Source organism: Jatropha curcas, chromosome 8 (assembly GCF_041381405.1).
Source record: "Jatropha curcas cultivar XTBG-Jc1 chromosome 8, XTBG_Jcur_1.0, whole genome shotgun sequence".
In the NCBI taxonomy this organism is placed as follows: Eukaryota; Viridiplantae; Streptophyta; class Magnoliopsida; order Malpighiales; family Euphorbiaceae; genus Jatropha; species Jatropha curcas.
The window spans coordinates 4,786,687-4,813,500 of NC_143158.1; the positions used below are offsets into that span (position 1 = coordinate 4,786,687).

Sequence of the window (26,814 nt, forward strand, 5' to 3'; positions counted from 1 at the left end):
CCAAAAATACAAAAATAAAAAGCCATGGGTATTAATGCTTAGATTTTTCTTTTTAGAATGTTTGAGATATTACATGCTCTAGGTCCCTCAGAATACAAATCAATAAAAAAGACAGGGAATGTGTGCAAGTATGAAACCACCAAATATTTTCAAATGTATAGTGTTTTAAGTTTGTAACCAATCATCTTTTTGTACTCTATTCAAAAAGAAAATCATTATTTATATACTTTCTTGTCGGTGCCAAAACACTTTGCAAATACCTTTTGAAAACTTGTTACTCTTCTATTTTTCTCACACAACATTTAGGCAATGTTTGGTCCAACAACCAAAAACTATTCCTCTCTGCCATGAAATAGCTTCAAACAACCATTTAACTCACATCGAGTTATCAAGATAGAGAAGAAGGGTCTATAGATGCTTAAGATGAAAAAGTTCATCCATATAAACACATGATGAAGTTAATTAGATGGCTGTAAAAGATGAGTCAATTGCATTGCATGTATAAAATAATTGATCACCAAAGAAAAGCAATTTAATTATGTTAATCTCAGATATAGATAACAAACTAATTGTTTCGTCTTCCAGAGGCGAATTTAACTTAAGGATGACAGAGATTGGGGAGTTCAACCAGCAGGCAGTTATTCTCCCATTAGAAACTCTACCAATGTCATACAAAATTGACCGCAAAACTGACTGATGATTCGTAGTTGTCTCTCATGAATCATGATGCTCCCGTCTTTTGGGCTTTATTTGGTCGATTGCTCCCAGAAAAATTATCTCTATATCTGGAGTGTTTACCGCCTCCCCTAAAGTTTTTTCCTTTCCTGCAGAAGCATAAACCAAAAATTAGGTAGCCAGTAAAGGAATGCAGGTCGGCTCCTACATTAAACCCATCACAGCAAATAACTAGTATTAACTGGGGCTGATTCTGACCTTCCTCGGTTGCCCTTATCTTGCCAATGCTTTTCTTGATTGCCACGGAGTAGGCTCCAATACTCCTTCTCTGCCTCACCTATGTACACAAATGGAAACAGCTCTCTATCAGTGCGCAATCCACAAGCAGAGGAACATACAAGAAGAGAAATGAAAAAAGACATTGAAATTAGCGACAGTGTAAGAAATCAAATCAAACTGCGCCGCTGACAACCCTTTATGGTCCAACCTTACATGTCTTCACACAATAAGTAAAGAAAGCTCAGAAAATGAACAAGGGTGTTAATGCAGAAAGTTTAGGCTTATAGTTATCAATTCTTATGATCATACAGCAAATCTGCGGAAAAAATTAGAATTCCATCGTTGAACATCAAAGGGAACTAATGCATCCATATAGTCATCACAGTAGTGACACAGAAATCACATGCTTTGATTACCATAACCACGTACTACATTAATTTGAACTAAGAGGATCCTCCTAGAGCTCCATAACCATTTCTCATCCTTAGATATTATATACCAAAAGGTGAATCTAAATATTCTAGGAAAATAATTCAATACTAGAAATGACTTTTTCACAGGACAAACAATCATAGCCAGAAAAAACAGGATAGGTACACATTCTAAACAAAAGTAATAAGATGTTGTTAGCAAGTTCCTTATAACACTTCAAACCAGAATGAAGATGAGTTTGGAACTCACCAGTCACTGGTTCTAAAACAGCAATGAAATTCTTTACTATCAGGCCACCCTCTTTAGCTAGGACGGCAGCTGCACGAGCCTTCTGAGCTGCTTCAGGTTGTTCAAATCTTACATATCCTGAATCCTCTCCAATCTTGAAATCAACAAACTTGAGCAAGAAGAAAAAGAAAACATATGATAAGCACTGCATTCTAATAAACTGATTGAAGACAGAAAAAAAAAAAAAAAAAAAAAAAAAAAAAAAAAAAAGTAAGAAGAAAAGAAGAATGGCTAACAAGATAGATATGGAGATATGTCACACAGCGACATAATTCAGCAAGTGGGTGCGGTATAAAGACCCAAGAAAAAGAAAAGGAAACCCTAATAGTACCTTGATAGTGCCAAATTTTCCCAAGACACCCTTTATATCCTCTCGTAACACAACATTCTTGTCGTCCCTGAAGGCATCAGCTTTGGGTCTTTCCTTTTGCTCCTTGTCCTTTCCAGCGGAATCTTCAGATGATTTCTCCCCTTCTTCCAGTTGTCTTTCCTTACTTTCAGATCCAATTTCCTTATCAGCCTCTTCTTCGTTTCCCTCAATATTCATCTCATCATTTTCTTTATCACCAGAGACATTCTCTGACACCTCTTTGTTTTCTTGATCAGCATTCTCTACGGAAGGCAATCCATCTTCTTTATTGACATCTGCCTCAACATTTACAGGCTCTTGGTCATGTCCTACAGAACCTCCAGCTGACAGGCCCTTTAATGTAAATGCAACAATCAAACCCTTGGGGTAGCTGTTATTGTCAAAGGGCAGATGAATTAACTAACATACATTCAGAAAAAAGTCCCACCAGAAAACAAAGGATAGTTCAGTTACTAACGCTGCTTCTGCATTGGAATTGTTCTTATTATTTGAGCCTGTCAAGGGACGGTTTTTGAATTCCTCTTCTAGTTCTGCTCTATCAGCATCAAACTCCTTCCTGATTTGGACAGAGTAAATATTAGAAGGAATACAATCTATTGGGTGATAAAAAAGTTCTATCGACTTCTTATTTCTATGCATGTGTTCTATATTTAAATTGACAAAAAGAATTTACATGTGTGCTTACTATAATGAGAACAATTTAAATCAAACCTTACTTTGGCTTTAGTTCTAGCTGTACACCGTCAAAAACCAAACTTTGCTTCAAAATGTTTTCAGTATCTTCTTCTGTTGAGAACTCAATCAAAGCAGTCCCACAGAATACCCTTTTATCAGCAACATGACGAGGCAATCTCACACTAGTCACCTGAGATAAGTACCAAAAAACTCATACTTCAAGAACCATATAAAGATGGATCTACTTTCCTTGCCTGAAATGCAACTATAGATAATCTAAAACCAATTACGGCACCTACTAGAATCATCATTACCTTGGCATACTTTCCAAAGAAAGACTCCACATCTTCCCGCTTCACATCATAGCCAAGGGGTGATGCAGCAACTGTTCTCCCGTCTAACTGCTCTATAGCCTCATCTGGCTTTAAGAGCGCAGCAATTCTACCAACTTTCTTCCCTGATAAAGGCAAGACAATAAACCATTTGCAAGAAAAGTTACATGTTCTTCCAAAATAATAGATGGCAATTCTCTTCACCTCAACATAATTCTAGAAAAATTCCAGATAAGATATGGAGCTCAAAGCAAAATCACATAGTCAAGTGGGAGAACTCTTCAACTCACCGCAGCCTTATGACTCAATAAGCACAAAGTACAAAACAATAAGAAACAGAGAGAGACGCAAAAAACGGGGAGACAAAAAAAAGCACACTAAAGCATTAATTGGAATGTATCCAAATTAGCTAAATTGATATTATTTCTTAACATGCAGTTAAGTTACTATCTTCTCAAACCATAATAATCAACGAGGGAAAAAGCAACAACATAACCAGGAAATTACCATCTTCAGAAACCTTAAGAGAAGTAGACTTCCTAAGAGTTTCAGCAACAGCCTTCAAAGTATCTTCGGGTATCTCTTCCGGCTTCACATCATTCAATTTCAGATAACCCTTCATCTTCTTAAACGAGCATATCAAAGCCAAACTCACCACTGTTTTCTACAGTCAAGGTCGACAATTTTCATACAAACAAACACATCTTTATCTGGAGTAAAGCCCAACTTACAACAACCAAAAGTAAATATACAAAATATAGAGAACGACGCAATCATATTCAAGTGTAAGGATACTGCCATCTTCACTAGAGTTAATAGTGTTTTTCATAAAATTGTCTCTCGGCAGATTGCTGTCGCTGAAGTAAAACTCCACCTGAAATATACATATAGCAACAAGATTCAAATATAAAAAGCCAAATAAAAGAAAAGATACTAACTTTTCAAGCCATTGAATAAGAATCGTAAAATGACCTGTCTAAGGACTTCCTTCGCGGTTCCTTCATCCAAAGAAGGCATCGCCATTGTTGTACTGTCGGAGGTAGAGAGAGACAGAAAGAGAAAGTGATGAATCAAAAGCGAAAGAGGTTTATTAGGGTTTTTGGGAGGGAATTCTGTTTATGTATGTTTTGTTTTGTTTTGTTTTGGGACGGAAGCACGGAGTTCAAGACTCCGCGGTTTTACAGCTTCACAACTTGTAATGGCAAAAAGTCCAAAATACCTCGCTTGAAAATGATAATTTCAAAAAATGCTAAATAGTTAAAATTTTAGATTTTGTGGAAAAGATATTGACAAATCATTAATCATAAGTAAACACGATGCTTATTAAAATAAACTCTGCAAATAGTTATAATTTAATTTATATAAATTATAATATTATGAAAAAATTGTATTAATAAATATATAATAAGATTCATAAAATAGAAAAAATATTTTATGAAATACTAAAATAAAAAATTTAATAATTAAATAACTAATTAAAAAATAACATACTTATAATAAAAAATATTATTATAATGTAATAATTAATTTTAATGAAAAATAAAATTACTTATGTACCAATTTAATTTTTTTATAATAATTTAAATTTAATTAATTTAATTTTTTTGTATATAGTATAATCTCATAAATTGTCTATATTACTAAAGTATGAGAAACCAGTATTAGATATTATACTAATTAATATATTAATTATTATTTTAGAGCATCGTTTATATTTTTTAAACTTCATATAATTATTTTTATGGTTTTTTTCTTGAGAAAAAAAATTACATCATATGATTTGATAAATAACATGTTATATCAAAAATTTATATTTTTTAAATATTTCTATTGAGTTTTATTTTACATTTTATATTAAACAATAAATATTATAACTTAATAAATAATAATAACTACTACAATTGTTTTATTTAGATGAGTTACTTGTGCAAAATAATTATAAGCAATAAAATTAAAGATTGATTAAATATATTATTGTCACGACCCGATTCCATGGGCCGGACCGGCACTAGGGCCCAGGTAAGCTTAATGCCCCCGAGGCCCGTAGTAAGCCTGAAACATTAGAGTCTATTATCTCGGTTTAATTATGAAAAAAATAAACTTCAATATTTGATTATTTCTCAGCCCAAGTTTATCTTCTACATTTCACAGTTCGAGCCCCATTTACAATATAACACATTTTTAATATGGGCTAACAGAATTACTTCGTCTATATTACTACACGACTAGACGAATGTAAATTCTACAACTGCGGAGTCACTAACTGTTTGTTATACATAGCTTCTTATACATATAATTACATAGCAAAACAATTATGGAACTGGGAAAACTTCTTAATAATCCTGCGACGAAGAAAACATAGCTTAACCCGAATTAAAGAGAAACTACTTCCTGAAAAATTTAAGCAAGACATGTGAGTTTTCTAAGGAGTAATAATTATTACACAACACACGCAGTCATACAAATGTGTACACATATTAATCTAGTCATCCGACTAGTTATATGCTCACGCAGCCAGTCACACAAATGGCATATCATCAGCACTCACAATCATAAACATTTCATATAATCACATCACGTGGAAATTAGTCAGTGGCGCCACCTGAAACCCCAACGAGCCGTCCTCACACATGGCTCGCCCTCTCATACATATGCACCAGGGAGCCGATCCCCCCATACGGCCAACTGGTCTAATCCTCACTGACCAGTCCTCTCATTATTTTTCCATTCTCTCGTTTCTTTTCCATACCAACAGGAGGCAACCCGGTGGTCTCCATCCAATCTAGATCATCAAGTGCTTACAACAGGAGGCCACCCTGCGGGCTACAATCAAATCTAGATTATCAGGTGCGCAACAACAAGAAGCCATCCTGTGAATTTCCATATAATCTATATCATCAGGTGCACAAGGGGGCGCCGATCTCCCATTTTCCCGGCCGACGGTCAAATATCAAATCATAATCGGATCCATATCACAGACTGTCCTCACAAACCCATAGTGGTCCACTTCATCCTAATTCCACACAAACAAGGCACAACATATTCACAGCACAGGTAATCAAACAATGCAATCAAATGCAGACATAATGCAATGCACAATTAGGCATTCATTCTTAATTACAATTAAATAATTAAATAAATAATATTAACAACAACAAAGATAAAATAAATAATAATAATAATAATAATAATAATAATAATAAACAATGATAATCAAAATGAATAAATAATTGAATAATTAAATAAATAATAATGATAATCATAAAATAATTAGAGCACTATATTTATTATGTATTAAGTTATAGAATTAATCTAAATAAATTTATTAATTATGTTATTACTTAAAACTAGTCTAATTTCTATTGAAATTTCGGCAGCACCTCCCCTAAAAATTGGACTATCCACCTGTTTAGATAACACAGTATTATTATATATTTATCAATCAATGCACACAGCCCATCCGTCGGGCAATCAATCAACTTAATTCCCATCCTCCTTCAATAGCAACGTCATAGCTAACAAACCATTGAAATCGTCTATCCATTATACATTACTTATATATATATATATATATATATATACATACGCCCCTCTAATACAACACAAAAACTCAGATGATTGATGCCAACTTGCAGAAATAAAAGTTTTCTATGTCCAAATCATGGATTAAACATTAACTAACTATTCCTATCGAAATCAAATTTATAACTTCAATGTACTATACTAGTTTACAATTTTCCAGAAATAAATAAATTGAAATAATTGCTGCCAAATTAAAAGTTTAGGCTTCATGGTTAAATTTTCACACTTTACTCACTAGCTAACTCACTACCCTACAAGAACTTAATTTACAACTTCAAATACCCATCCCTAACATTATAATTCAAAGAACCAATGCTAATTTAAATTAAATTTTAATGTATACACCTACTAAGTAACTCAACTCAACTTTAAACATATACCAACTAAAGCTTCATAAATTTCTTCACCATGACATAAAGATATAATTTCTAGTCTATGGCAAGGTCTAAAATCGAATCATTTATTTAGCAAGAATATAGCTATCAAGCAATAACCAATAATAACCAACATTAATATTTAAAATAGTTCGTATGTTAGTTTATCTAAAATGACAACAATTATTTAAAATAGTTGTTGCCCAACAACCAATCTCTTGTTTCTCCTTTTCATCTCCTCCATCTTTCTTCTTCTTGCTGTTTGATTTATTTTCAAAAGTTTTTACCTTTATAGGGTCAGGACCCAAACCCATCTCTAATATGAATCAAAAAGCTCAAAAACTAATCAAGACAGAGAAAACCCATTTCAAGACATCTTAGTTGAATCATTTGAACCCATCAAAAAGAAAAAGAAACAATGGATCACAAGTAAACACCAGTAATACCCAGTTTGTGAAGTTTAGTCAAAAGGAGCTTTGAGATAGAGAAGGTGGTGCTTGAGAAAGAGGGAAAGTGTTCAAGAACGGGCAGTGCAGGCAGTTTGAAACAGAGAAAAAGGGCAGATCGGGCAAGAGAGACGGGGAGATTGGTCATAACAGTAACATTGGCATATTCTCGGACAAGAAATCATATGATAAAAAATATATATATAAATGGATATATTTATTACTAGTTTAGAGAAAAACATTTGGGTCCTTGTATCTTATAAATGGATATGAACCTTGTATCTTATTATATTTGCAGGAGTTTTCACTAATACATCATTTGTTAATTCTACGAGACCAATGAACCAGATAAAATTGTGGGCATGATATTGGATAGCGTTTCTATATAAGAATTCGATTTATAGCTTCCATATATAATTTTTATATCAAAAATCTCCAAGCTAATTCTCATGAACAGCAGTTAGGGATTCAATTCTCCATAAGAATTGGTTTATGAGCAAATCCTTTAATTTAAATTTGAAAGGGATCACATATCATCGAGAGGAAGGTTGAAAAATCCCTCACCTTGTCGCAAAAACATGCCAGAAATCATAGATTTAAGGTAAGAGGATCGGCAGCGTCATCCCTGTCCAAGTGCTGCTTCTTTCGTCGCTAGCTTTGCTGAACCCGCCGAGAGAGAAGGAGAGAAAGAGACGAGAGCTTCGTCATCGACGAGGCGAAGCTGGACTTGACTGAAGAGAGCTGCAGTCGTCGGAAGATCGGAGAAGTGAGTTGCGACGCTACTTCCCGATCGAGTCTCCTGTGATAACTGCGTTCGCCAGAAACGAAATGAGGGAGAGAAGGAATGCCGGAACTGCTGCGGCGATGAGGCGACGACGAGGAGGCGCTGGTCTCAGGCGGTCGGAAAAATGAGAGGAGGAGAAGGGGAGGGTGGGTCGCGCGCTTGGTGCTGGCGCAAGGAAGAAGAAGGGAAAAAAAAGAAAAAGAAAAGAAAGAAAAGAAAAGAAAGAAAAAAAAATTTTGGGGCTTCTAGACCATTCCGGTTCGATTCGAACCGGTTTGGTCTAATTTCAATGATTCGGCTCGACTTGCTTGGTTTTCGAGTTTTCGAATTGGTTTACGGGTCCAGTTTAGCAATAATAAAATACTAGCTGGTATAATTTCATTGGTTGAAATAAAAAAATTTAGTTTTTAAATGAAAATTCTACGAAATTAAATTTTCGGGTCGTTTCAATTACATAGTTATCATTTTAATATGTGCCTTTTATACCATAATATGACCAATTAAATTATTTTCATTTTTTCAGGCAATAAAATTAAAATCTTTAAAAATATTATATTATCAATATATTAAATATATATCTTATGTCGTATATAATATATTTCTTTTAATTTATCCAATAGAATTTAGACTTCAATGGAAAATTAATATATAGAACATAAAGTGTCAATTAAACTCGTGTTTTCGAATTCTAAAAATATTAGAAGAAATAAAATAATATTTTTATAAAATTATCAAGAAAATTAAATTTCCTTTAAAACATAACTTATGCAGCACATGGTAATATAATTTTTTATTTTATCTAATAAAAATTTAGATTGCAATAAGAATCGATAAAACCGATAAAAATTAAATTACCATAAACTTAGTAAGGGCATTTTTAGCGATCATAAACAAAAATTTGCCATTACAAAGTACAATTAAGTAATTTTGCCACATTTATAAAAAACAGATTTTTTTTTTTTTTTAATTTTTCTCTCGATTATATCTACACGTAAGTTAATATATCTTTTCTTAGTGATGCTTAAACCCATTCTAATACCATTTCAATTTGATTTTTAAAATTTACCGAAAAAGAACATTTTATCCGATGACAAATGTTTTTGAAAAATCAACAGATTTTTTGATTATGAAATATTTTTCCCCTAGATAATTCCATCTAAAAGAGAGTAAGGATACAAGTGTCTTTTGAGAATGTAAAAAGGAAGAAGAAACACCATTGATCAAAATGAATCAAACACAGCAGCAGTTGAAACAGAATTCAATTTAAGTGGGTCATCAGGGACTCTCACCCTTGATCATTAAGATGATCAAGAATTAGAAATCCTTGAAGATATTGCGAACATGAAATCAGCCAAAACAATGAAAGGGAAAAAACATTCGGATCGGCATAATACGAGAGAAACTGGTTTTGATATAGAAATATGGGTGAATGTTCAGCTAACCAAACCGAACCAAACCAAATTAACTCGATTAGTTTATCCAAATATATTTTTATAGTATCCAAATTCAAAACCAAATAGTATAATAACCGATCCAAACCAAATTAAATCTATTTGTACAATTTGAATTCAGTTATTCCAAGCCAAATTAACTATTTTGAGCTTAAAATAAATTTGGTTAGTCATATAAAGTAACCGAACCAAAAACCAAATGGTTTTATATACTCACAATCGATTAATAATTGAATTTCTAAAAGAGCTATGCGATCCAACCGAATTGTGTCAGTTGGGTTCGGTTCTTGATTAGAAACCCATAGTTGCTCACAACACATGGTCCATGGCATGAACTTGCACACATTAAACAGAATTTTCACACATTAAACATCAATTAAGTCTCAATCACGTTTTATCTTCATTGTTGAATTACATATGATCACTATAAAGAAAGTTAACCCCAAACCACAACCCAACTCTCTGCCTTAACTGGCATAAGACATTTTCTTTCTAAACTTTCTTACCAATTTCATAGAACTTCAGGCATGAAACTGAGGTGATTTATTTGCACGAGGGGAAACAACCTCTTGTAGAGCTACGAACTGAATGACAAGCCCACTTCTTCAAAGAGAAGCAAATTTGGCACAACAGTTGAAATACTATTGTCCTTACATAAAGTCCTCCTCAAGTTCCTGCAATGACTTGTTTTCAGATGCAATCTGCTTGTTAGATGTCATCTTCTCAGACACCATCAAACCTTTGTAGCTCCTTATCTCTGCCTGCTTCTCCTTTTCAAGCCTTTCTATTTCCTCTCGTCGTTTCTGCAAAAAGAAATTTGAGACTTTTACTGCCAGTCACGTGCAATCAACAAAATGAAGAGAAATTGATTAAAGAAGCACTAAAAACCCTACATCTTCAATGTTCCTGTGGCAGAGCAATCAGAGTTAGATTCTCCTTTGACAACAAATGTCTCTTGAACAATTAGAGTCAATTAAGTAAAAATGCTAACAAATGAAAGGAACATTACGTCTCAAAGAAATGCTACCTTAAATTGTGAAGGTAGGGACCTTTGGCCAGACCAGAGCATAAGAGCACAAACTCAAAACAAAGTACTGGAAGTTGTTCAGGTATAGTGGAACCGTATCAACCAAGAAGTCCAAACATTTCATGAATGGGAAAATGAAATTTGATGTTTCAATTTCATGCAAGACAAAAAACCTAAAAGATAGACCAAACAACATCTAAACATCAATTTTCCAACTAGTTCCACTACACGACAAACGGACACAGCTTAATAAAGACAAAAAAAAATGCACCAATGAAATCACATAATTCATAAAGTTCATCTCCATTCATTTTTCTGCAATAGCCTTGTCATAATATGGTCAAGAGACCACTCCACAAAATTTGAATTCACACTAATATAAGTTTAACAGCAAGATGAGGTTCTAAATCAGTCTCTTTTATCAGGTAAAATTCACATTAAGCATTCACGTGCCTGAAACCAATTAAATGGCATTGTAGCATCCTATGCTAAAATAAATTTTGACATTTCTGTCATGCCATAAGTTAAAATCTCTATCTTGACCATATCCAAGTAACCAAATAATATAAGAAATAAAATCTACTAATATTGAGACTCACTTTAACTCTCAGTTGAAGCTTTCTCTCTGCTCTTTCTGCCGCACTGACTGCTTCTTTCTCAGCTGAAATGATACAAGGTAAATAGCCACACATTAGCATCATCAAGAGAGACTTAGAATATGCAAAGCAGATTCGATAAATAGGACATAAAAACAATACTAGTAGAAATTTTAACCATTGTTCAATTAAATTCTTCGCTCTCTAAAGAAGAGAAAAACAAATATTTATATTTCCAGCTTTACTTTTAGGCCCATAAGTTATATAAAGCAGACTGAGATTATGGATTCACCTTTCAAGTCAGGCTTTCTTTCAACTTTTGTTCTGTTTAATCTATTAACTATCTCATTAATCCGCTTCTCCACCCTCACGATTCGAACCTAAAAAAAGCACCAAAGTAAGAGAAACATATACAATTCACATATGCGCAATACTATTGTGGAGAACATTTGAAAATAATGTATAAAATGGCTCACCATTTTTGGATTGTGGAAGCCAACTTGTCCAACATCCATAGAAGCAGTTTTCTTTAAATTGGACCAGGGAGTATAAACAACATCAATATTATTCACCTTGTTACCTGCAATGCTAAAGAAAAATAACTTCAAACAACTAAATTATTTAAGAGGAAAAGGAAAATATGTTCTTATGGAACAGGCAGTACAGTCTATCAAATAGACGTTTGTAAGACGAGTCAATTTGCTACAACAATTGCAAGTTCATCTTAATAATTGATAAAGCAGAAAAATCCATACCCAATTAGAAGCAACTCGCTGAGGTTTTGTTAGACTATACAATAATAAAAGATCAACTAACTAAATCATATTAAAACAAGAAGAACAGTTTAGAAATTTTGCCTTGAATTGAATTTGCTTTGACAAGCTGAGCACAATCCTCTAATAAGCCTTCACTTATATCATCAATTGTCTGGCCTTTATGCAGTCTTAGATAAACATGAGCAGAAGACATCTTGTCCACATGGAACCTGCAACAAACAAAAACCATAAAGAAAACGTCCTTACTCTTTTAGCTAGCAGAACAAGGGGTAAATTATTAGACCCATCGACAACAACCCTTTTCAATTATATGGGATGCTTTGAAATGAAAGGTTAGATAAAGTTACTAAGTTCCCTTGAATCATATCCCTCTAAACCTTCTGTCATTATATTATAACTTTTTAAACGACGGAATATTAGGACCTGAACTCAAAAACAAAAGGGCAATCGCATGAGCATCTCCTCTTATTGAATTACACCATCAAAATTGATAATTCAATCAAGAAATAATACATCTTCTAACATAATAATTACCTCAAAAGAAAAAAAAAATCAATAAATCCTGAAACTAGAAAATACAAATACAAGCATAATTGAAAAAGATCGTAAATTGAAATGTAAATTTTTTAAATTATAAATTATGTTTAAAAGAAGTACCAAATGTCTTCGGGGAAACCATATTTGATGAGCTCCTCGTTCTCGTACTTGTCGAGACCCATGAAAATCGTGTAGTCTCCTACCTCTGGACGGGCTTTGAAATAGAACACCATTTTCTTCTTCTCCCCCTCCTCTATCTCTCTCTCTCTCTCTCTCTCTCCCTCTAAATAATGCAATTCACAATCTCTGTGCTTTCTACTTCGTTAGGGTTTTCTTTTTCATTTTCCTTTTTATTTTTGACAATTGAATAAGCGGAATCCGGCTCATTGACTGCGCGTAATCCGAACGCTGTTTTGGTCAAGCTACCGTTTTCTATCAAACGACAATGCGTTAGGTTTGAACCGACAGAACTATCCGCACTTGCCTAAAACCATTTGGGCCTGACTATGTGTTTGGGATGGGCTCAAACTCAATGTATGAAGTTGTTGGGTCAATTAATTTCTAATAAATGTCATTCAAATATTATATGTGAATTTGCAATCATATTTCTTTTTTTTTTTTTTTAGAAATTAATATTTTCTATTTTAATAAATTATGAATATTTAATCACATAAAATATTATGTACAAAAAGGTATCCGTTATGAATTACCTAAATATAAGTGCATAATTCACTATTTTTAATTTATAAGGAAATCCAATAAGTCGAAATAATACAATAAGTTATACAACATGAAATAATTTTTCCTCGACAGACCAATTGATGAAAACTTTTATAATCAGAGGACTCAAATCCAATAAACTCTCTATCCTCACATTTGGTTAGCTGCATAATCCGCTATTTTATGGGCCCTTTTTTAATATTTATATACAAAAGCATTTAATTTGGGTAAAATTATTATTTTTACAAATTTCTGAACGAGGTTAAGGTTTGAACCTGTCCTTAGAAGGGCAGTGACTACTAAATTATAAATACATAGTTATATTAAGGGAAATATTTGTCTACATCCATACACCAAAATCCCTATCTCTACCCTTCATACTTGCAGAGGTTCTCAAATCCCATATATTCGTGACGATGAATCTTCCCAATCATGTTTGATATTCCAACACCGCCTATCATGACAAGCAAAAGACCTCTTTGAGAGTTCAAGAAGTGTAAATTCTAAATCGACATAACAAACAGGAAGCTTACCTAGTGAAATTGCACTGACAAATATGGTGAAAGCGAGAATGAAGATGATGAGGGATGCTCTTCCAAAGATAGCGATCAACTTGCTCATAATGTGCTGCCCTACCAAGGCAGCAACAGTAGCCACAGCTATGAAGTAAACAGCTGCCAACAAAATATTACAAGTCATAAATTCCTGAGCAAGATTATAAGATTTTCTTTAGTATTATCCTTATCCCACTTGGTTAAAATTGAATCATGCTTGCACCGGATTGACTCAATGAGAGATAAACTGCTTCAGGAGGATTTGCTCTATTTATAAGATTTTATTTATTTATTGGAAAAACTTAGTGTGGCTGCTTTTAACTTACCATAGGGAACTGGAAACCGGTTTAGAAGGTAGTATTCTACAACAGACATGGATGAGGAGAAAGTCATTCCGAGGGTGGCAGTTGCACTTGTGACCTGCATAACAGGCAGCAAACTATTAGAAACTGATGATTTCTAAGTAGAAACTTGTAAAACTACCTGTTTAGAATGAATTCTATAGTTCCAAATCAATTTTTTTTAATAAAATTTGGCAAATGAAATGAATTTCATATGGACTTATTAAGAGAATAGACCCAAAGCCTGACCAGCTCACCTCAGGAGGGATTCCCAGCTCCAAAAACAGCGGACCCATTATGAATCCTCCGCCAAGTCCAAGCAGCCCACCAACTATTCCAGCCAACACACCACAGGAACAATAAAGCACAAGCTGGAGTGCTTTTAAATTTGTGGCTGCATCTCCCTTGGAGCCTAATTTTCTCCGACCCTTGTAGAGACTCACAGCCTCATAAGTCGAGACACCAAAAGAAACTGGAACCTGTAGAATATAATACGAGAAGTCGAAAAATCAGAATTTATTGCAATGTTTCTCCTAGTTCTCTCGCACAAACAATGACGACAAAAAGAGGTGAAAAATGATAGACACTGCTCATCAATAGAAGGTACCTGTAGCAAGTTGACAACCCAGTATTCCATGGAACAAGTAGCCATGTGACTCTGTTCCCAGAAATGCAAAGTTTCTCATTGGTATAATAAATAGCACTAAAGCAAGTAGTTTGCCAAGGATTAAAATATAAACCTTTACAATCTGCAATATGAGATATGCAACCCAGACGAAGCAAAGAAGCCCAAATTCCTTCCAATAAACATTTTGGAAAACAGGAACCTGCAGTAACTACACTTCATTAGCCTGGAGCCTTGACAACTCTCAGGATCTGATTTCAGATGATGGAATTAAACAACTTAAACTCACCTCTTGTAACTTGGTATTCTTCTCATCGTTTGGGCCACTGGGAAGGGGCTTGTATTCTACTTCTCCCCCTCCACTACCTGATAAAGCAGAGAAAAAGTAGAAACAGAAAATCAAGTTTTTGGTCTTTCATAGCATAAAATAACGGATAGTTTGAACTCACCATTTGACTCTAAACGCTTAGCAGCCTCCTGTAACAAGGTAATAAGAAGACGCAAATATTAGAACACACATAATATGAACTCTGACAATCTAACTAACGAAACTGACTCTCCTTGTTTCAATGTGCATGTGCATGAGAATGTGAACCTCTCCTTGCAATGAAATTTTAACTTTCAGGTCGTTGCCAAATATCATCAGCCCAGTTAAATGATTTCTTCAGGACCAAATTTTATGTGTTAATTTCAAAACTTATGTTGATAAAATTACATTTTTCATTATTGTTTCTTTTTTCCATGTTTCAACACCCTTGAAGAATGCCTTTATTGATATGCCTGCAATTAGAACCAGGTGAATTAGCTGAGCAAAGGAAGTTACAAGAGCAAAATGCCCAGCAAAAACAAGTGAAGTTCAACTAGCATTTTACCGATGAACAGAATAATAAGCAGTATTGTGACCATCCAATCTGCAAATATGACATTGAAAGCAACACCTATACTAATTCCCATCATGAGCATTGGTTGGATGAGCAAAACCAAATCATAATCAATGATGGGCATGTCAATAATAGGATGCCTTAGCTTAAGGTTGTAGTAAACAGTTGATACTGCTGCACCCATAATCATACCTGAAAAGAAAAAAATAAATATCATTTTCTACCATTGTTTTCAAGCTCGAGCCCGACGAACCAATTAGTTTTTCGGTTCAAATATATCACACACCTGGAAATAGTTAAACCCGCTGATTGACCAACTGAACCGGCCAGGTTTGACCATAAACCAGTAAAAATGCTTTTTAAGGCATGAATCAAAAGTATACTATCCAGATGTTAACCACCAATACAAGATGTTGTATTGAATCGTTCAAACAAATTATTTATTTCAATATTTTATAATGGTTATATTTTCCCTCAATTATTAATAAAACTCCCTATCCAACATTACATTGCTATTAATTATAATTTATTTAATAAATTTTCTTTTTTTATTATAGGATTTTATTTTATCAAAATAAATTTATTCAATATCTTCACCTTTTTTTTCTATAGGTGAAAAAATCATACATGACATTTATAGAAAATCACTTCAATATTAATAGAAGAGAAATAATAATTATTATTATTAAATTTAAATTAATGTATATTAAACATATATAATTAAATATCGATCAACCTTAATTGACCCTTTAATCTTTATTTCTCCGTATATTTATCTTCTCCATTGTTTTTGAAGGGTTCAATTTTGATTTCTATTTTGTGACAATTGAAACCCAATAAATTGAAGTCCCACGTGTCACTATTTGCATTTCATCACAAAATTACAAAGTCGATGAGCATATTAAAATTTTTTTTATATGGATGACAGATTATTTATACTCCGAAATGTAACACTGTGGCCATTAAAAAAGAATATTAAATTTACATTCGCAAGTAGCGGCGCGATTTAGGTGGTAAGACATGTAAGATAGTAAGACATGTAAGAGTTCAGTGAATAAGTTTAATGTGAAAAACGTTTATGGAACATAATGAAAATCGAAATAAATCTTTTTTTTTTCACAATTTTTATTGTTCTAATTATTTAATGTCTTCTTTTGGCTTTTTCTATTTGAAATCAAACAAATCCTTTACCTTTCTGTTGCATTTAGAATAAAATAAATTAGCGTTCTGTCTAACTTTTTTTTTTTCCGTTTGTTAGCTATGAAGGGTATTCATTTAAGGTTAGATAAAAGATTATCAGACATCTGTAATAAAAAATAAAAATAGATAATAAAGTTTCTTACATTTTGAGATGGCTGTTGCAGATTTTGGATCAAATCCAACAATTAGGGTGAGCATAGGAATAAAAATGCCACCTCCTCCAACACCACCTACACTCCCAAAAGCTGCTCCAAAGAATCCAATAATAGTACCCAACACAATTTGCCAACCAAATTTCATGTCCTGTACATAAAATACAATATGTAACAAAAGAAAAAATGGAAATGGGTCTTGAAGCTCTTAAAACATACGAATAGCTAGTTTATATGACAAAAAGGGTATTTGAAATCAGAATTTTTACCGGCCAAACATGTTTATAACTTGTTTGATCAGGTTGCCATAAGAAATCTACAGCTTTCACCAAGTAACTTGATAGACTTGCCTCCTCTTGTGTTACTTGCACACCTGAAATTTCACGTTTCAAGCCTCTGTCGGCTGAAACAAGCATGAAAGCTACCAAAATATTGAATGACACCATTAAAACCGATCTCAAGCCCCTCCATTTCCCTCCAAATTCTGCCATCAGTTCCTCAATTTAGCTTATTCCCACCACTCTCTTTTCTCTGTAGTGAAAAAAACTTTTATTTCTGTTTGCTCACCAAAAACTATCTACTAAAGCACTTAGATTAGCTCAAACATTAACTTGATCAAACTATAAAACTAGATCAGGGATTTGTATTTTCTCCTTCATGTAACAAGAAAGATGTTTCCTTTAATGTGTTTGGCTTGCAAGAAACAAAAGGGAAAAACCAGATAACAGAGAAGGAAGAAAAATAAATAATTTTAATGCGTGTGGTAGCTTAGTTCCCCCCATATCGTATGCTGATCGTTAGACAAAAACGATTAATGACCCAGAACATTTTTCTGGGTAAGTAAAGGGAAAACGAGGGTATGCGACGAAGCAGAACCAGAGGAGAAGAAACACAGATATATAACGAAAAGGAAAGGTAGTGGATGAACTAATAATGCATGTTTTAAATGCTCTTGTTTGGACGTCAATAAATGAAAATAATATCTTATTATGCTAGGACTATATCCTGCCACAACCTTACTGCACTAAAGGAAAATTAGCTAAGATCGGATCCATAGATATGCTTATGGACCAAATTTTTTGATTTTATTCTTTTTTTTCTATATATAATTAAAAATATCATCATTTTAATTTAATTTATAAGTGGTGTCGTAGATTCCGTCGAGATAAAATTTTTTTAAAGTGCGAGAATTTACTTAATTCATGAGTAAAATCACTAATTTTACATTCTTCGGTTCATTGATAAACTTTTATTTTTTTTAATACACAATATAACATAATAATATTCATTTATTTCACTGACTTTTATAGAAAACAATTAAATTATCATAATAAAATATTTTTTAATTTGATTAAATTATTTTTTTTTTCATCTAAGATAAATGTTTTATTGATTATTTTGATTTTGATTGAGATGATAATAATAAAATAAAGCTTGTTTGTCCAACCTCAACTAATAGGCAAATAAACTATTTAAGTCACCTAGGATTATAAAACGACCATAAGCATAAGCTAACATTCTCGTTCAGTTCCCATTTGAAAGGAACTAAGAAAATTACTAAATACATCAACTTTTTGTTTTTCACTTTCTCGAATAAATTACAAAAGGGACATATATATATATTCCTCTTTTCCTATTTTTTTTCGTTTTGTGCTCAAAATAAAATACTACCTAACGCCTCTTCCTAATAATTTTATCTGAATGAAAAAAAGTTTTTTTTATAGTTAATTCAAGTATTTATATAACTTTTTAGATAAAAAGATAAAATTAAAAAAATAATAATGTAAACCACTTTATAATCATTTAATAATCAATTTTAGATATCAATTTTTTACCATACAGCATAATAAATTATTAATTTAGATCTAAAATTAAGAATTCAGCCTAAATATATAATAAATTGGTTATATTTAAATTATTAATAAATTTTTTATTAATGAAATATGATATGTGATTGGAAAAAATCCATGCAATTCATGGATATGTGACTTATTTTGTCAATTAATGTGTTATAAGGCCCATCGATAACTACTTGACTCCAAAGTCCAAAGACACCCAACAAGCACAACATCAAGAAAAAAAGCAATCAAGTATAATAATTGAGGTTTTTGACAGCTTTATTAAATCTGGCCCAAACATTAGTTTAAGTAATGGATCAAGATTGAATTAAGATCATAAAAATATTAATAATATATATTAATTAAATAATTATAATTTAAAATAATTATAATATAATAAAAAATAATTAAAAGTATTAAAGATTCCGTTTGATCAGTCGAGTCTATATACAATTGCAAATTGACGGATTCAACCATGAATCAATCAATTCGATCTGGTTATCTTCCTTACAAATTTAAAAGCATAATTATTCGAGAAAATATAATAAATCAGCCCTCTAGATAATGTTAAAAAAAAAAAAAAAAAAAAACTCTGACTTATTATATTTAGGCTCTAGTTGTTTCCGTAAAATAATTTGTAGAAAAATATTTTTCATAATTTTCCGTTGTTTGGGGCATTTAGAAAAATAAGTCAATAAAAAATATTTTATTGGTCAAATGAAAATTAAATCATTTTTTAAGGAAAGCAATTTCTCATTTTCAAGAGAGTAAAACATTTTCCGGATATTAACAAACCTTATAAATTAATATTTTTTTTAATTTATTAATCACTGTCATCAGTCAACATTTACCACCGACCACCACTGTCATCAGTCAACATTTACTACCGACCACCACCACTGAACACCAGCCATTGGTGGCTTTCATAATATATATATATTTTTTTATTCCTCTCATATCTAATAGTAAATTTTAAAATTTCTATTATTATTAATATTTTTTATGGTCTTATGAGATAAACTTTAATATTTCTAGCTAATTTTCAATATTACAACCAAACAATGGAAAATAAGTCATTTGAAAAATATTATTCAAGGAAAATGTTTTTCATAAAAAATATTTTTCAGCAAGTTATTTTCCTATTAATTTTTTTACGGAAATAAAGGGAGCATAAATTATCTCTTTTTTTTCCTATTAGAAATTATTTAGGTGTGCAACATATTAATATTTATAATGCAAATTCACAAAATATACATTTAACAATAACTGCAGAAATTAGAAGATATTATAACAGTTTATAATTAGATATAATTACTATTTTAATATTTCCTATGTGTATTTTTAAAAATAGAAGATTTTATTCTTATATTTTTCCTGTAATTAATTATTTTATTCTTGAATTTTCAAAAATAGGAGATTTTATTCCTAATATTTGATTCATCCAACTATTTTATCCTTTTGTCTACTTTTTTTTTATACAACTATTCCCTTAAACAATTTACAGACAATAACCATTATCCTTATATTTTGTTGCATACATTTTTAGGGATAAAATTGTCTATTTCTAAAATAAGAAGTATAAAATAACTACCTTTGACAAAAAATACAATGATGATATAATAATTAGTTTTAAGACTTTTTAACAAACAGTAAATAAAAAATAAAAAAATAAATAGTTGTACGAAATGAAACACGATATAAAATAAACTATTTTTAGAAATCTAGATATAAAATAATTAATTATTTCAAAATATAAGGATAAAATAGTAATTATAATTTGTAATTATTTGTTGCACACGGGCAAGTGTTTGTGGATTTAACTTTTATCCCTTCCTACATGTCTTGATTCTGATGCACAACACCATTGACCACTCAGATTTAATTGTTACTCCAAGAACTATGCATATGGTTTGTAATAACCAAGCGAGAGAAAGACAAAAGCACCCCATTCCAAAAAAATAACAATTTAGAATGAATCATTTATTAGAAAACATGAAAATGACATATTATTATTATTATTATTACTATTATTATTAGATTTAAAAGATAAACAAATTTATAAAATAAAAAGAAAATTATACTATGACATGTTAGTGTTTTAAAGTAAATTTATATGATACGCTAGTATTATATAAAAAAATTGTATCCTTAAATAGTAATTTCACATACAAACAGCTATTAAATATCAACTTTCAGCCACTAGCCATCACCAGCTGCATTTAACAGCTAAAGCGAACAAGCCCTGACCCCAACAACTTGTAAAAAGCTCAAGGCTTCTTCAACAAATAATTACAGCACCTGGGAATCTTGAACACAATGATAACAGAACAAAAATTGTGAAAGAAAAATGAGCAAACTCCTTCCTACCCTTCATACTTGCAGAGATTCTCAAATCCCATGTACTCGTGACGATGAATCTTCCCAATCATGTTTGATATTCCAACACCGCCTGTCAAGACAAGCAAAACACCTCTTTGAGAATTCATGGAGTTCGAATGGTTTCATCGAATGTCGAGAAGTGTAAATCCTAAATCGATATAATAGGAAAGCTTACCTAGTGAAACTGCACTAACAAATATGGTGAAAGCAAGAATGAAGATGATAAGGGATGCCCTTCCAAACATAATGATCAACTTTCTCACAATGTGCTGCCCTACTAACGCAGCAAAAGTAGAAACAGCTACAAAGTAAACAGCTGCCAAGAAAAAATATCGAAAAAGTTTAACACGGAGTCATAAACTATATGCCCAATCTCCTGATACAAGAAAATATGATATTATTTATTAGCAGGAAAAACTTCTGAGGTTTTCTCGGCTTTAACTTACCATAGGGAACTGGAAATCGCTTCAGAAGATAGTATTCTACAACAGACATGGATGAGGAGAAAGTCATTGCGAAGGTGGCAGTTGCGCTTGAGACCTGCATAACAGGTATCAAACAATTAGAATTCATTGTAATGCTGTCACATCTCGTCTTTTATTTGGCCGTGCAAATCGATAATGAGCAACACAAGCCTATATAAGTTTTAAGCTTTAATGATGGTATCACATTCAAACTATGTTCTTTATTAATAATTTTCAGTGAAAATCAATGCTTTTCCCCCACAGCGTATAGGAAATATAATTCAAATTTTAATAATGTTTTTTCAAAAAGACTTGATCAATCAAGTTCATTCCCAATTTATTCACTTTTACAAGCATCTAAGAGCTTTTTTTTTATAAATACCATGAGGAAATTCATTTACAAGAAAAGTTTTTTAACGCAAACGAAATGAATTTCTTGAGGATGTATTTCAAACACTGTAAGAGAATAGATCCAGCTCACCTGAGGGGGGATTCCCAGCTCCAAAAACAGTGGGCCCATTATGAATCCTCCGCCAAGACCAAGCAGCCCACCGACTACTCCAGCCAATACACCACAGGCACAATAAAGTACAAGCTGGTGTGCTTTTAAATTTGTGCCTGCATCTCCCTTGGATTCTATTTTTCTCCGGCCCTTGTACAGACTTACAGCCTCATAAGTCGAGACACCAAGAGAAACTGGAATCTGTAGAAGATAATATGAAAAGACCAAACTTTAGTTTAAAAAAAATCAGAATTTATTGCAATATTTCTCATATACCAAATCATAGTCATGAAGATGCCTCTAGTTCTCTCTCTCTCTCTCTCTCTCTCTCTCTCTCTCACACACACACACACACACACACAGAAGAAAAATGTGCATACAGTATGAACAGACAGGATAAAACACACAAACATAACATGGGACAATAAAAAGAGGTGAAAAATGATAGACACTGCTCTATCAATAGAAGGTACCTGTAGCATGTTTACGACCCAGTATTCTGTCGAACATTTAGCCATGTGACTCTGTTTCCAGAAATGCAAAATTTCTCATTGCTTAGCACATTGTATAATATATGCCACAAAAATAATGGCATTAAAGCAAGTATTTGTCAACGGATAAAAATAAATACCTGTGCAATCTGCAATACGAGATATGAAATCCAGACAAAGCAAAGGAGCCCAAATTCCTTCCAATAAACATTTTGGAAAACAGGAACCTACAGTAACTACATTTCATTAGCCTTGAGGACTCTCTGTCACTGATTTCAGATGAAGTAAACAACTTACACTCACCTCTGGTTCCTTGGGACTCTTCTCGTTGTTTGGGCCACTAGGAAGAGGCTTATATTCAACTTCCCCCCCTCCAGTACCTGATACAAGATAAATAAAACGATGAATACTGCAGAAAGTCAACTTTAAGGTCTTTCACAAAATAAAGAAACAGAAAGTCATCTTACCATTTGACTCTGCACGTTTAGCAGCCTCCTGTAACGAGGGAATAAGAAGATACAATTAGAAAACACATAAGATGAACTCTGACAATCTAACTAAACTAACTTTCTCTTTGTTTTGATGTGCATGAAAATGTGAATCTATGCTTTCAATAAAATTATCTTGACAGTTTGAGGTTGTTGCCAAATATCATCTTGGGAATAAGTACTGAAAACCTTGATTTGTATTAATTATACAGGCAATGAAATGATTTCATCTTTGAAATGCACTTCATTGGGACCAAAACTTCATCTGTTGATCCAAAAGTGTGTTTATAAAATTACCTTTTTCATTATTGTTTCTTTTTTCCATGTTTCAACACCCTTGAAGAATGCCTTCGTTGATGTGCCTGCAATGGAAACCATATCAAGTTAGCTGAGCAAAGGAAGTTAGCAGAGCAAAATGCCCAGCACAAACAAGTGAAGAGCAACAAGCATTTACCAATGAAGAGAATAATAAGCAGTACTGTGACCATCCAATCTGCAAATATGACATTGAAAGCAACACCTATACTAATTCCCATCATGAGCATTGGTTGGATGAGCAAAGCCAAATCATAGTCAATGATGGGCATATCAATTGTAGGATGCCTTAGCTTAAGGTTGTAGTAAACAGTTGATGCTGCTGCACCCATAATCATACCTGACCAAAAAATAAAATCCATCACTTTCTAAATTGTATCTGAATGGTTCAATTGTGATTTCGATTTTGTGACAATCTGAAACTAAATGGAAGCCCACGTATCACTATTTGCATTTGCTCTGGAAATTACAAAGTGATGAACATCTTAATGATTTTTTTTTCTACTAATGAACATATCAAAAATTTAACTAGATCAATCACTTAACCTCCAAAATATAATCTTGGGGCCATTTGAAAAAGGGAATTTACTAATTCTGAAAATTTCTCCATTCTTTTCAAAAGAAATCTTAAAAAGTGATTATAACAAGTCTTTCTCCACACTCTTTGTTGTCTAATAACTAGTTGTTTAATGCCTTCTTTTAGCTTTATGCATTTGGAATCAAACAAATCCTTTACCTTTCTGCATCTAGAATCAAACAAATTAGCATCTTGTCCTTTTTAAGTTTTGAATAGTGAAAAGAGAGGATTCCTGTCAAATAGATAATAAAGTTTCTTACATTTTGAAATGGCTGTTGCAGATTTTGGATCAAATCCAACAATTAGGCTGAGCATAGGAACAAAAATGCCGCCTCCGCCAACACCACCTACGCTCCCAAACGCTGCTCCAAAGAATCCAATAATAGTACCCAACACAATTTGCCAACCAAATTTCATTTCCTGTACACAAAACCTCACATCAGCCCTTAATTATTAATTAAAAAAAAAATACCCAAAAGAAGATTATTTAGGCCAAAAGGCAACTTTCATGTAACCCAAACCCATGTCCAAAAACGTAAAAAAAAAAAAACTTTCAAATTCCATTAACATAACACTACACGTAATCCAAAATAAATCACATCTTTACTACCTAAAAACAACTATTTAACAAACAAATGGGTCCTGAAGCTCTTAAAAACATATAAGCAGTGAATATCCCGATTGGGAAAAAGAAAAAGACTTGATAAGAGAAAAGGAGTATTAGAAATAAGAATTTTTACCGGCCAAACATGTTGATAGCCTGATTGATCAGGCTGCCATAAGAAATTTACAGCTTTGACAAAATAACTTGATAGACTCGCGTCTTCTGTTATAGGCACACTTGAAATTTCACGTTTCAAGCCTCTATCGGCTGAAACAAGCATGAAAGCTATCAAAAAATTGAATGACACCATTAAAACCGATCTGAAGCCCCTCCATTTCCCTCCAAATTCTGCCATGAGATCCTTAATTTAGTTTACACCCACCACCAAAAGTTTTCCTTCTGTTTACTCAGCAAAAACCGTTTCCTAGCTCAAAGTGGTCAAATATTAACCACCTCAAACTACAAAGGCAGATCACGGATTTAGTCCTCTCTCTTTTTGTATTTCTCCTTCATTTAACGTCAAAGCTGCTTCCTTTAAAGTGTTTGGCTCGAAAGAAACCAAAGGAAAAACCAGACAACAGCGAAGAAAGAAAAAAGAAATAATTTTGATGCGGGTGAGCAGCTTAGTTTACCCCGAGATATGCGGATCCTTAGATAAAAAAACAATTAATGACCCAGAAAATTTTCCGGGAAAGAAAAAGATAAGAGGAAAATTGTGGGTATGTAATTTGGAGGCAGAGAACCAGACCAGAAGAGAAAAAGAATACTTTTTGAATATTCCAAAGGAGAAGAAAATACAGATATATAGCGATAGGAGGAGAGAGTGAACGATTTATGACTCTCGAAACAAATAATGCACGCTTAAATGCACTTGTTTGGATGCCAATAAATGAAAACTGTAGTTTTTTTTTATTGTTTATTTTATCTTTTATGTCAATCATTAATCTGCCAATAAAATTAAACGAGAAAAATAAGTTTTAAAAAAGTATAAAAATTTTTAATAAAAAAATATTTCAATTGTAGTTAAATTAACAAATGAAAATATTTTAAAAACTTACTACAAAGTCCTTAAATTATTATGTCTTTAATATTTTAATTCTTTCATTTTAATTTTTAAACTATAACCAAATTAATACATGAGAGTTCTATTTGCTTTTTAAATTTATTATAAAATTTTTAATTTATAATTTCATTTCTATTTTAATTCTTATATTTTGGGCGAAAGAATCAAATTAGTGAAATAAAGATTTTATAAATTAATTCTTTAAAATAAAAATAGTTATACGTGTAATTTTACTATAATTAATAATTAATTTAATTTTTAAAGTATATCATATTTTAATTTTTCATAAATATTTATATAAAATAACTTCAGAAAAAAATAAAAAAGAGAGAGAGAGAGAGAGAGAGGTGAAGATGGAGACAGACGGAGTAATCAGGAGTTTGGATTCAGTGGACTGCCCACCACCACCAGCGGTCAATATTTACTAATGAGAGCCACCAGCTTTTTATATTGTATTTTATTTTCCTCTTTTTTATTTTTATATGTACACATTTGTTGAAAATGACATCCAATTAGTGTGTATGTACACATTTACATAGGGATATTTTGACCCTTGATTCTAGATTTTATTCCCAAAGCATGAAAAATGCGTTTCAATTGAATTTTGTACTTTCTGTAATCGCGTTTTGATGTATTTGGCTTCCGAATCAAACCCAAATCAATAACAAAAAAAATCAAACCAAACTCAATTTGATAAAAAATTATGTTGAAATTAAATCGAAAATTTTAATTTCAAATTAAATTGAAAATTTAGATTTCTACGCATTGGTTTTTTTTACTGATGTAACGAGTAAGAGATATCAAATTTGAATTATCTTCGTTATAAAAATTTTTATAAATATAGCAAATCAAGAAGGAACTAACTCCGATTGTAAATTGTCGTGAGGTTCAATCGATTTCGATTACATTGTATCATTTCTATCTATTGACCTCTTAACGAGTCAAAAAAAAAAAAAAAAAGTTGAATATTCAATAATTATCAATTTCAGCACAATG

At 32.2% G+C, this 26,814-nt stretch overlaps 4 protein-coding genes and 1 long non-coding RNA gene across 5 annotated transcripts; all 5 read right to left on the reverse strand.

The window, feature by feature from the left end:
- Positions 1-510: 510 nt before the first annotated feature.
- Positions 511-4,218, reverse strand: LA1 (La protein 1). The gene is made up of 10 exons (XM_089725338.1): positions 4,024-4,218; positions 3,847-3,925; positions 3,559-3,708; positions 3,034-3,176; positions 2,761-2,909; positions 2,502-2,600; positions 2,006-2,414; positions 1,636-1,783; positions 934-1,012; positions 511-824 (listed from the first exon to the last, which is right to left on the reverse strand). The coding sequence occupies exons 1-10, from the start codon at positions 4,072-4,074 to the stop codon at positions 722-724; spliced, it is 1,410 nt and encodes a 469-aa protein (XP_089581464.1). The 5' UTR covers positions 4,075-4,218; the 3' UTR covers positions 511-721.
- An 893-nt stretch (positions 4,219-5,111) lies between these two features.
- Positions 5,112-8,611, reverse strand: LOC149494040 (uncharacterized). Its single transcript, XR_016322251.1, has 2 exons — positions 8,018-8,611; positions 5,112-5,442 (listed from the first exon to the last, which is right to left on the reverse strand). It is a non-coding gene; the product is annotated as an uncharacterized LOC149494040 (long non-coding RNA).
- Positions 8,612-10,033: 1,422 nt separating this feature from the next.
- LOC149494041 (coiled-coil protein) lies at positions 10,034-12,961 on the reverse strand. Its single transcript, XM_089725508.1, has 6 exons — positions 12,745-12,961; positions 12,169-12,296; positions 11,788-11,891; positions 11,604-11,691; positions 11,315-11,376; positions 10,034-10,491 (listed from the first exon to the last, which is right to left on the reverse strand). The coding sequence occupies exons 1-6, from the start codon at positions 12,855-12,857 to the stop codon at positions 10,339-10,341; spliced, it is 648 nt and encodes a 215-aa protein (XP_089581634.1). The 5' UTR covers positions 12,858-12,961; the 3' UTR covers positions 10,034-10,338.
- Positions 12,962-13,535: 574 nt separating this feature from the next.
- LOC149494042 (sulfite exporter TauE/SafE family protein 3-like) lies at positions 13,536-18,031 on the reverse strand. The gene is made up of 12 exons (XM_089725507.1): positions 17,367-18,031; positions 17,089-17,248; positions 15,737-15,937; positions 15,580-15,644; positions 15,314-15,341; positions 15,154-15,230; positions 14,980-15,066; positions 14,847-14,897; positions 14,497-14,718; positions 14,225-14,318; positions 13,878-14,018; positions 13,536-13,798 (listed from the first exon to the last, which is right to left on the reverse strand). Exons 1-12 carry the CDS (start codon positions 17,586-17,588, stop codon positions 13,713-13,715), a joined length of 1,434 nt encoding a protein of 477 aa, XP_089581633.1. The 5' UTR covers positions 17,589-18,031; the 3' UTR covers positions 13,536-13,712.
- A 3,000-nt stretch (positions 18,032-21,031) lies between these two features.
- On the reverse strand, positions 21,032-25,592 carry LOC105638270 (sulfite exporter TauE/SafE family protein 3). The gene is made up of 12 exons (XM_089725509.1): positions 24,892-25,592; positions 24,412-24,571; positions 23,714-23,914; positions 23,557-23,621; positions 23,239-23,266; positions 23,075-23,151; positions 22,912-22,998; positions 22,754-22,804; positions 22,260-22,481; positions 21,761-21,854; positions 21,490-21,630; positions 21,032-21,384 (listed from the first exon to the last, which is right to left on the reverse strand). Exons 1-12 carry the CDS (start codon positions 25,108-25,110, stop codon positions 21,299-21,301), a joined length of 1,431 nt encoding a protein of 476 aa, XP_089581635.1. The 5' UTR covers positions 25,111-25,592; the 3' UTR covers positions 21,032-21,298.
- Positions 25,593-26,814: the final 1,222 nt, after the last annotated feature.

Coding starts and splice junctions, on each gene's coding strand:
- LA1 (XM_089725338.1), bottom strand. CDS start 4,074: ATGGCGATGCCTTCTTTGGATGAAGGAACCGCGAAGGAAGTCCTTAGA. Junction 1,013..1,635: donor TGTTTTAGAACCAGTGACTG/GTGAGTTCCAAA, acceptor TTGTGTACATAG/GTGAGGCAGAGAAGGAGTAT. Junction 825..933: donor GATAAGGGCAACCGAGGAAG/GTCAGAATCAGC, acceptor ATGCTTCTGCAG/GAAAGGAAAAAACTTTAGGG.
- LOC149494041 (XM_089725508.1), bottom strand. CDS start 12,857: ATGGTGTTCTATTTCAAAGCCCGTCCAGAGGTAGGAGACTACACGATT. Junction 11,692..11,787: donor GCTTCCACAATCCAAAAATG/GTGAGCCATTTT, acceptor TGCTTTTTTTAG/GTTCGAATCGTGAGGGTGGA. Junction 11,377..11,603: donor AAGAAAGCCTGACTTGAAAG/GTGAATCCATAA, acceptor GTATCATTTCAG/CTGAGAAAGAAGCAGTCAGT.
- LOC149494042 (XM_089725507.1), bottom strand. CDS start 17,588: ATGGCAGAATTTGGAGGGAAATGGAGGGGCTTGAGATCGGTTTTAATG. Junction 15,342..15,579: donor AAGAAACAATAATGAAAAAT/GTAATTTTATCA, acceptor ACCTTGTTACAG/GAGGCTGCTAAGCGTTTAGA. Junction 15,067..15,153: donor AGAATACCAAGTTACAAGAG/GTGAGTTTAAGT, acceptor TAGTTACTGCAG/GTTCCTGTTTTCCAAAATGT.
- LOC105638270 (XM_089725509.1), bottom strand. CDS start 25,110: ATGGCAGAATTTGGAGGGAAATGGAGGGGCTTCAGATCGGTTTTAATG. Junction 23,915..24,411: donor TGCAACAGCCATTTCAAAAT/GTAAGAAACTTT, acceptor TTTTTTGGTCAG/GTATGATTATGGGTGCAGCA. Junction 21,855..22,259: donor AGCTGGGAATCCCCCCTCAG/GTGAGCTGGATC, acceptor CCTGTTATGCAG/GTCTCAAGCGCAACTGCCAC.